At 47.3% G+C, this 10,627-nt stretch overlaps 2 protein-coding genes across 2 annotated transcripts; both read right to left on the bottom strand.

Moving 5' to 3' along the window:
• Positions 1 to 3,596: 3,596 nt before the first annotated feature.
• On the bottom strand, positions 3,597 to 5,828 carry LOC120692843 (trans-cinnamate:CoA ligase, peroxisomal-like). The gene has a single exon (XM_039976240.1). The coding sequence runs from the start codon at positions 5,697 to 5,699 to the stop codon at positions 3,954 to 3,956; it is 1,746 nt and encodes a 581-aa protein (XP_039832174.1). The 5' UTR covers positions 5,700 to 5,828; the 3' UTR covers positions 3,597 to 3,953.
• A 618-nt stretch (positions 5,829 to 6,446) lies between these two features.
• LOC120692185 lies at positions 6,447 to 7,228 on the bottom strand. The gene is made up of 2 exons (XM_039975427.1): positions 6,940 to 7,228; positions 6,447 to 6,867 (listed from the first exon to the last, which is right to left on the bottom strand). Exons 1-2 carry the CDS (start codon positions 7,223 to 7,225, stop codon positions 6,767 to 6,769), a joined length of 387 nt encoding a protein of 128 aa, XP_039831361.1. The 5' UTR covers positions 7,226 to 7,228; the 3' UTR covers positions 6,447 to 6,766.
• Positions 7,229 to 10,627: the final 3,399 nt, after the last annotated feature.

Raw genomic sequence — 10,627 nt, forward strand, 5'->3', positions numbered from 1 at the left:
ACATAGAACATGGAGAGAGATATATCATAGATGTGCACTAAAGTTGTATGTATATATTTATTATTTTATTCACATGCTCTAGATGCACACAAGTAAAATAAAAAAATAAATTCACGGTGATGCATATTTTTCTTCGAAGACACAAAATACACTTGTAGTTGCACACAACAAAATTTTAAAATTATTTATTGTTTAAGATGCATGTTTATTTGCATATCTGATTTGATGCCCAGTAAGTAATAGTTAAATATGACGATGAGATGCACATATTTTTATGCAAATTAAAATTAAATATATGAGATGCACATATTTGTGTGTAAGAAAAACCTTACAACCGATGCATAATTTTCTTTATAACCAAGAAATAAATTAGAAAATAATGAAACCAAAATAATTTTAAAAAATAGTGTAACATGCTAGGATGCACATTTTTGCACGCAAATATTACAAATGTACATACTGAAAATATTTAACATAAATATTAAAACTATTTGCCTAATAGATAACTTTGATTATCACCAATTAAAGATGGACGTTATAAAAATCCAAATTTTATTGGAAGTCTTGCATATTTGAAGGCATAGAAAGCACTTGAATTGTGCATCCATGGTGGAGATTTTTTTTAAAGGAAACATGGGGGCGGGGAGGGGGACCCATACCTGAATAAACTATGCGTGACCTTGGAATGTCAAAAGAGTACAAGAAAGGAGAGGAAGAGATTACAAGAGTAACATTTTAAACCACAGATTTGTTACTCCTAACTCCTATGACACAACATGTTGTTGTTCGCCGACCAATGATACTTCAAAGTAACTTCTCTTCGACAATATCCACTCCACAGGCAACTGTAAAGCACCGAGTCGAATTTGACAGACGACATGTGATTACATCATCTTTGAAGCACATCCAAGATCTAGTCGATGCCCTCCAATGCCCTTAAAGGGGAGGAATCCTCAAAGGAGGGAGGACAGATGAAAGGAGAACAAAGAGATCCAAGAGACAGGACTATGGTCTCGCTAACCCTGTATTTGGTGAGATGATGGAATCAAGGATTCTGAATGGTGACGAAGGAAAGACCTTGGCAGCTAGCAGCTTGTGCAAATATTATGGGAGAGAGCTCAAATATCTATGGTGTACACCAGAGAGTACTTGTTCTAGATTGTTCAACTAAAATATTATTCTTTCTATTTTAAGAAATAATAAGGAAATACGTTTTTTGTAGCCGTTCAGATGTGAAGCTTTGCATTTTGGAATACACGTGTATTCATGCCACGTTGCGGGAGAGAGAGGGAGAGCTGTCAGCTTGCAGGCATATATAGGCAGCGATTGGTAGCCTGCATTACCCCTTTGCATAATGCAGCACTCACATATTTGGATTCCTAAATACTCCTAGATTCTTAGCCAGTCTTAAACTATGAAAAAGAGCACCAGACGCGCTGTAGCGGGCATCATCTGCGGCCATGAGCAGTGTGTATGCTCTGCAGCACCCGTTTGCATGCATGTTCTGATGCACATTAGGGCGCAGAATATTCCGAGTGCTCATCGGAAAGGCGAGCCAGCGCTAGCTGCTCCCGCGTTTGTTTCTGCCGACTGTTAGAACCATAGGATCACACAGTGCATAGATCGAGAGGATTCTATGTTCTTTCCTTTGTTCTGAGTACAAGAGTCCTAGATCTAGAACGGGAGAAATGAGAGACTACACAGAGGGAGAGAGGGAGAGACCATCACCGCCGGAGGAGCTTGAGGCGGCCATCACTGGTTCGCTGATGAAGATCTGCTCTAGAGCAGCGGCGAGCGATGCAGCAGCTTCACGGTCGTGGCGGCATTGTCGTGGACGACGACGCCAATGGCGACAGACCAGGGTCGATGGCAGCGGTGGTGAGACTTCCCGCTGCTCCAGCGCCCCCTCCAGATCGGCTAGGGTTTAGGAAATGTGGGTGAGGGTGCTGGCGGCGCGGTGAAACTCGTACCGAGTGCCCCGGCCCCTCACCCCCTTTTATTTGGTGCTGTACAGCAGGGGCCCACCAACCATTAAGGGTTGGGCGCCCCCGATCAGGGCGTAGATTAAGAGCCTAATAGGCCGTTGGACCTATTAGGAAGGAGATCAATCCAACACCGACTGCCGTGCATCAGGCGAAATGTTGTTTAGGACGCCTCTCGCCACCGCTCGCGTTTTTTTTATCATAACCATAAAAAAAAGTGTTGATGGATGAACATGCTCACAAGAATTACAGAACAAATTCGGAAGAAATAAACTAAGGTCTTGTTTAGTTACAAAATTTAAAATTCCAAAACTATCACATCGAAAGAGAATTTTACATGCATGAAGTATTAAATCTAGACGAAATAAAAAATGAATTGCATAGTTTGCTAAATTGCAAGAAGAATCTAACGAGCCTAGTTAGGTTATGATTAGACACTAAATTGCTACAGCACACATGTGCTAATGATAAATTAATTAGTTTTAAATAAATTCGTCTCGTAGTTATAATTAGTTTTGTGATAGTCTATATTTAATACTTCAAATATACAAAGATTCCACTTCAAAAACTTTACAGCTACAACTAAACGAGGTCTAAGATGGAAACTTGGGATTCCCATCTGTCTACTAACATGTTTGGACAGGATCACAGGGAGAAGGCTCGGAGCGTGACCATCCGTGTCCCTTCAAGTCATCAAGTGGCAAATGTATGTGTTCCGTATGACCGATAGGGACTGTCACCGTCGCAGCTATGCGTTCCGACTGTAGGACCGACGATGGGGATTGGGGACTGTCACCGTTTCAGCTATGTGTCGGTACAACCGACGAGGACTGTCACCATTTCAGCTTTGTTTCAGTTCCGATCCCATTGAACCCAGGAGATACTACCAGGCATGGCAAGCGAAAAATAAACAAGTACTACCAAGCATGGTTTTGGCTACAGTTTTCTTCAGACAACTCTATTTATGATTGAACTAGCGCAAGATGCTACTGTGCTCGTTGGCTCCGGTATTTCTCACAATAGACTATCATAGGAATGGGATACTGGTACTCGATTTTATGATGCCGCCCGGGAAGGTCTCCTCACACATGTACATGTGGCCACATGCCCTATCAAGACCGTTCATCTCCTCCACGTGAGCTGCCATCCAACCGTTGATTTTCTCACATACCCCAAATTCTCTTACCTACCCATATGATTCTTTCACCCATCTTCAACCATTGATTTCAAAATGGATGGCTATGATAGACCATGTGACCATAAGAAGATGTGAAAAATTCATGTCACCGTGATAATGGTCAGCAAGAGTACTATATAATTTTCTCTGCAACATATTATTGGGTCAGTGTTTGAAGTTTATCCGAATTAATCATACGCAAGGAAAGAATTCGATAGAGATAAATGAATCTTTTTGAATGCATGGTCGCGAAAAAATCTTTTTGAATGCAGGAGGAATGCTTGAAAAACGGTAAGCGTGTCACTCTGTCAAACGTGAGGCATATACAGATGTACGTACTACTTTAACCTGGTGCGTTTTTTGTATGCACTCTTTGTGGACTAAAATGACGGGCTTTTGAAACCCTTCTGTGTGTGATATGTGAATTATGATGAAGATGGTAGATACTCCTTTGATGGGAGTAGGAATTTAGGATAACTGAGACAACGCACTTTGATGTGTATACATGACTTGACACATGGCACAAAATATTACATCAGAATAGGAAGGAAAATAAAAGAAACCAATATACGCGCAGTGATACACCCCATCCACTCCTGCATTATCACTGCGCGTAAAAAACTCAAAACAACACAACTACGCCATTCTTATTCCAGGAACTTTAATTTGGCGCCAGCAAAAAGTTCGAAAATCCTTTTTTTTTTTACCAACCTTCAACTGACTGATCAGCACCAGTTCAGCACGCAGCATTGGCAAAAGAAGCGTAGCACCGGTTATACCACATCAGTATAGGGCTATAGCCTTGAAGACCTTGACACGGCCATGATGTGCGCCACTGGCTGCTCGTCGCGGCGCCCCCCGACCGTCGTCGTTGTCGACGTCGTCTTCCCCTTCGGCTTCTGTGCCGGCACTGTGTGCGCCAGTTTACGTGCCACCTCCCGGAGCTTGACCTTCTCGGGCTTGCCCAGTCCATTTCTCGGTAGGGCTTCGACGACCACCACCTTCTTCGGCACCATGAAGCGCGACATGCGCTTGCTGCAGAAGGCGAGCACGTCGTCCTCGGAGACGCGGGCGGCCTTGTCCCTGGCCACGACGAACGCGCACGGCGTCTCGCCCCAGCGCGGGTGCGGCATCGCCACCACCGCCGCGTCCGCCACGGCGGGGTGCCGGAACAGCACCTCCTCCACCTCCTTGCTGCAGATGTTCTCGCCGCCGCTTATGATCACGTCCTTGGCCCTGTCCTTGATCTCGATGTACCCGTCCTGGTGCACGACGCCGACGTCGCCCGTCAGGAACCAGCCGCCCTTGAAGGCCTCCTCGTTGGCCTTGGGGTTGTTGAAGTACCCCTTCATGACGCTGCTGCCGCGGAGGACGATCTCCCCGACGGTTTTCCCGTCGCGCGGCACGCTCTGCAAGGTGCCGGCGTCCTTGACGTCGGCGTCGGCGAGGGAGAGGACGCTGACCCCCTGGCGCGCCTTGAGGCGCGCGCGCTCCGGGAGCGGCAGGCGGTCCCACTGGTCGCGCCACTCGCATGCGAGCGCGGGCCCCGTCGCCTCCGTGAGGCCGTAGGCGTGCGTGACGCGGAAGCCGATCCGCTCGACGCGCTCCAGCAGCGCGGCCGGCGGCGGGGCACCGCCGGTGAGGACGTGGACCGGGGCCTCGAGCTGCTGCTCGCTGGCGCCGCCCTCAAGGAGGATGCTGAACACCACGGGCGCGCAGCACATGTGTGTGACGCGGTGGCGCGCGATGGCGCGGTAGATGTCCGCGGGGCGCGCGTCGCGGATGCAGACGTTGACGCCGCCGCGCGCCGCCATGCCCCACGTGAAGGTCCAGCCGTTGCAGTGGAACATGGGGAGCGTCCACAGGTAGACGGGCTCGGTGCCCACCCCCCACTGCAGCAGCAGGCTGGTGGTACTGAGGTACGCGCCGCGGTGGCTGTAGACGACGCCCTTGGGCGCGGAGGTGGTGCCGGACGTGTAGTTGAGCGTGACGGCGTCCCACTCGTCTGCGAGCGGCGGCAGGTCGGCGTCCGGGTCTCCGCGCGCGACGAGCCCCTCGTACTCGAGCTCGCCGAGCCGGACGCCGGTGGGCGCGTCGGCGTCGTCGATTACGGCGACGAGCGGGACGGACCCGCCGGCCCCAGCGAGGAGCTGGAGCGCGTCGCCAGCGAGGCGCACGTATTCGTAGTCGACGAAGAGGAACTTGGCCCCGGAGTGGCGCAGGATGGTGGCGACGGCGTTGGCGTCGAGGCGCGTATTGATGGTGTTGAGCACGGCGCCGGCCATGGGCACGGCGAAGTGCATCTCGTACATGGCCGGCACGTTTGGAGCGAGGACGGAGACGACGTCGCCCCGGCGGACGCCGAGCGCGAGGAGCGCGGACGCGAGGCGGCGGCAGCGGTGGTACGTCTGGCTCCAGGTGAAGCGGACGCGGCCGTAGACGACGGACAGGCGGTCGCCGTAGACGGCATTGGCGCGCGGCAGGAAGCCGACGGGGCTCAGCGGCACGTAGTTGGCGGGGCGCTTGGGGAGCTGGTCCATGGTTGCTAGATCGGCCGGCGTGCAAGGAGGAGATGGATCAAGGCGCCGCCAGGTGCTGCTGGTGCGAGGAGAGATGTGCGTGGCGAGGTGAGGTGAGGTGAGAGAGCTGATAGGAGTATAGGACCGGCCGGGGTGCATCCTTTATATAGGGCTCGCGGGCAGTTGCGTCGGACGCGGGAGTAGGAAATTGTTTGGGAGAAAACGGGGGTGGTTCGGGTCCGGGCCGGGAGCAGAGTGTTTTTCTTTTCTTTTTAGAAGTGGCCGGGAGCAGAGTTGCAAGGAAAGTGAAGTGAAAACGCGGGGTCTTGACCACATCCACATGTTCCTTGCCTTGCCCCTCCTGGGCTAGGCACGATTTTTCACACCCGCGCAGCAGTCGCGGTCCTGCCCGTTTAATTCGCTCGCTCGCTCGCTCGGTGGAGCCTGAGTCGTGGTGCTGCTGATTGGGTTGCGCCCAAGGTTTTCTTTACCGGTAACCAAAAAAAAAACGGAGGTCACCGATAAACATGTTTATCAGATTTATCGGAAAATTCTCGGATTCGACGTTTTGTTTTTGGACGAAATTTCAAAAAAATACCTCATTTTGTACGGAGAATAACATAGATTATTTTCAAAAAATCTAAAAGCGAAAAAAAGATATAACAATGCATAGAAATGAGAAATATGGCTATCACGAAGCAACAGATAGTCTGTTCAACATGGAGTTTCAAATATTGCACACGAAGATGCTCAATCCCAAATATTACAGTCTCCATCCATAGTTGCAATTCCAAGTACCAACAATTACTACATAGAATAGTCCATGGTCCTAAATATTAGAAGCACACGAAAAGACAAGCTCAAACCCAGGCAAATAGCAATTCATTTTGCATGGACCCTCGAATCTGACTTTCAGGCTTCAGTACAAGGTCTTGACAGAACGTTTCTTCATCCTTTTCGAGCTCGGACGGAGAGGGATTCCCTTATCCTTACCAGCTGATAAGAGAATACAAATTAATCAATAGTGGACCAAAATTTTCCATTGCAAGTTGATCAATAGTGGACCAAGATTTTCCATAGCAAGTTGTTCAAGTACTAGTACAAGGAACATTACCTCCTTCCTGACTTGTCAAGCCTCCCTCTCCAAGTTCATTTGCATCACCGGAAGCATGAACAGCATCACCATCACCTTTAAAAAGATTAATATTTCAGCAAAGCTACAATATATAATATGCAGAATCCCATCAAAAATTAAACTTACCATTGCCTTCACTGTCATCAGAACTACTCTCCCCTGACTCAGCATAAACAGGGCTACCTTGCTGATCCGATTCTGATTCATAATCAGAGAAAATATCTTCAAATTCTTCCTTCCTTTTCTTACCCCATTTCCCACCAATCTTCTTTTTAAATGCAGCCACCTCTTCATCACTCATCCCTAACTCATCTATAACAAGTCTGCTAGGATTAGGGGATTCGGGCCTCTGGTCATCACGTTCATCTAGAGTCGGCGCGGACTCACTCCTAGAGGTGCACAACCAATCCATGATCGGGTTTCTTTCATCATACATAGTCACATCTATTAGGATGCTACAAGGATCAGAATCTCTTTCATGCTCCTTATTGGTTTGCATTTCTTGAAGGTTTTGCATGTCAGTTACGAAATGTTGGATACGCAACTTCAAATTATAATGTACAAAAACCAACTTGTGAAGCTTATTGTAACTTAACCGGTTCCTCAATTTGGTGTGCACCAAGGCAAATGTGCTCCAATTTCGCTCACACCCACTAGAGGACATGCATTGTGAGACAATATGCCTTGCAACCTCTTGTAGTTCACTACAGTCTCCACCATATTGATCCCACCAATCAGCTAGGAAAATGATGGTAAATGAAATAAGAATTCAAACATAAGAAAGCAACAAAATAATGCACATTAAAAAAATTAAACATGCAATTACCTGCACTACACCGGCCATTAAGAGCCGATTTTCGAGCCTCCGCTCCTCCAAATAACCCTCCCTGTTTTGAGAAGAAAGTAAATTGATCGATTGCAGCAGAAGCCTTTGAAGATGAGCCTCCAAGCTTCTTGATGGCCAATGTGACAGCATGTCTGGACTTTGGTTTCCTTGCAAGCTTGGAAGTGTACAGTGCTTTAGGATCAAGTGCGGCAGCTAACAAAAAATAAAATAAAATAAGCAATCTTAATAATTAGTGATGCATGAAACAACAATATGAATTGAACAATTGATCAATTAAGCCCTCACCTGCAAGCATAAGTGTATCATTGACAAGATAATCAAGTCTTCCTTGGACTTTTTCCAACACCCTATTCTGTAGATTTTTTGGATGGTATTATCACTTAAATTGCCATGTATTTCTGCCATAGATTCCATCATTTTTGGAATGAATGCAGATATAGAATAGAACTTCTGTTGCTGATCAGCTAAACGAGAAGACAATACTAGATGGCTGAATTATTTATCCAATATAAGAACACTAGTCACTAGTCATACCTATTATGCTTATATAAGAATCTGCAAATTCGCTTTGCACTATCCACTACTTCCTCAACATCAGGAAAGTGCCCTATGTCCTTTAGCATCAAGTTGATGGTATGGGCAGCACATGGTTGCCAAGTAATATGTGGATACATGGTAACCAAGTCTTGACATGCTTTCTTATAATCAACTTGAACAACATATTTAGCTCCAATCTCGTCACCAACCACTGTACCAATCATGTCAAGAAGATATTCTGAATTTTGAGTATCACCGGTTGCATTTACAGACTTATGGAAGAACATGCGTCCATTGCAACATATCATGAAGTTAATGATGGACATCATGGTAGGACCTGTAGATGCAGCAGAAAAAACACAACGCTAAGTGCACAAGATTAATTATTTCAATATGGACAGTACAACAAAATATAGGCCTACAAAGGTACAAGTATTCACCTGTCCATGAATCACACATGACAGTAACCCCATAATCTTTCCAATCATCCTTGAAGGCAGCCATGTGAGCCTCCATGTCAGCATAATTCATATCCAGCAAAGGACCATCTATTTCTTTCCCACGTGGAATTGGCACTCCTTCACCAAATTGTTGGGTTAACTTAATTGCTGAGCGGAAGTATGGGCAGTCCGCTTTTCTTCCGGAAATATCATTAGCATGAAACCATTTTGACCAAGCTTTCCCAAGCTGCTCTTTGGCAACCCCCTCTAGCATAACATCCACCCGAGGTTGTGCTTGGGCCTTACTGCGAGCCAAATCGACATCAAAAGGAGCATTGGAAGAACTTCCAGGACCTTTATAGTATCTATCAATCGTAGTTTGATAATTAGCTGAATAACTTGCACCAGCCTTGTTACAAACAGACTTGCCAAAAGATGAAGAATTATCTTGCTGCATGGCGGAATTAGAATCCCTTAGAGACTCTCTCATTGCCGTCTCAATCTGTGCTTCTTCATCAAGAGGGATGCTTGTCCTACCAGATACCCTTTCTGTTGCCACCTCCTTTTCAACATAGAGACAAAGATTAGTACTTCTCTTCCTTCTTATTCTTCCTGATGCAAATTCATCTGCCATTATATTCTTAATATGCGTTGGCACATTTTTACACTCCACTACATTCCCAGTTATTCCACCAAGATGCTCCCTTAGACGAGATACACCACCACCCTTTTTTGTTTTAAAACAATAGTAGCACAAAAATCCAGCCCCATTAGGTTTGGGGTAAGGCTCGCCATGGCTCCATGTGACCTCAATTGGTCCATTTAACTTCACCACTCTCCCTGCAGGAACACATACAAACTCAACTTTAATTTATGCAGCACACTTGCCAATTAAATCAACTCAACTTTAATTTATGCAGCACACTTGCCAATTAAATCATTGTATATCACGGATTGAACTTGTTCAATAGTACAGATCAAGAATTGTTCAATAGTACAGATCAACACTTGCCAATTAAATTTATGTTGCACACTTGCCAATCTAAACTCTAAAATATAAATCTCACAATACTACTAAGGGAGCTACTCAAATCAGCACTTCAAAACAAGATAAATAACCAACATTTCACAATGACAGTCTAATAAGCAACTAGTTTGCCGATTTACCATCTTTTGCAGTCACCTCCACTCCACCGTTACTGTCTGTTGTTCCCCTAGGAATGGCACCACTATATGATGCGCCGGCGACACCACTGGAGGATGCACCAGCGATGCCTTTACCTCTGCAGCGGCGTTGCACCGCATCTTGCTCAACAGCATCATCAGGACCTCGCGTGGGACGCGCAGGCGCATCATCTTCCCTTCCCCCATCCATTGCCATCACCACTCCGAGATGCTGAAATTGAAAAGGCTCAGTTTACCTTGCTACAATCGGCAAGAACTACTGAAATTTAAGAGGATCACCTTCTCTGGTAGCCTGGTCAAGGCATCGGGGAAGGTGCAGCGCCGGTGCGGCGTCGGGGAATCGGGTCCTGGCAGCGGCGGCGCCTCCCTCCAGTGCCAAATGCCCAGGTTGCGCGGTGCCGACAGTGGCTCAGGAGCTCGATTTCTCCTGGAGGCCGGTGAGGGCGAGGGACCGGAGCTCCTAGAGGCTGGAGCTAGGCGAGGCCGGCGAGGGAACTCGAACGGGCGGCCGCCGGTCGGGCGCAGTCGAGGGAATCGCTACTGCGCTACTTCGCTAGGGTTGGGGGGGCTTGGCAGGAGCAACGCAGGGTAGCCTGTGGCCTGCTTTTGGTTTTGGGCCGGGCCATATTCAAAAGAAACGAAAATTTTGACCGGCAAAAAAAGACCGGGCCCCACCGAAAAACGTGATTTTCGGTTTTATCGGAATTTTATCGCCGAGAAAAAAAAACCTTGGTTGCGCCACCCGGTGGATTTGGTGCGCGATAACGAGATGGCTAGTGCTGGTACACTGGGTGCGTCCTGAAGG

The sequence above is a fragment of the Panicum virgatum genome, chromosome 9N, assembly GCF_016808335.1.
Source record: "Panicum virgatum strain AP13 chromosome 9N, P.virgatum_v5, whole genome shotgun sequence".
Taxonomy (NCBI): domain Eukaryota; kingdom Viridiplantae; phylum Streptophyta; class Magnoliopsida; order Poales; family Poaceae; genus Panicum; species Panicum virgatum.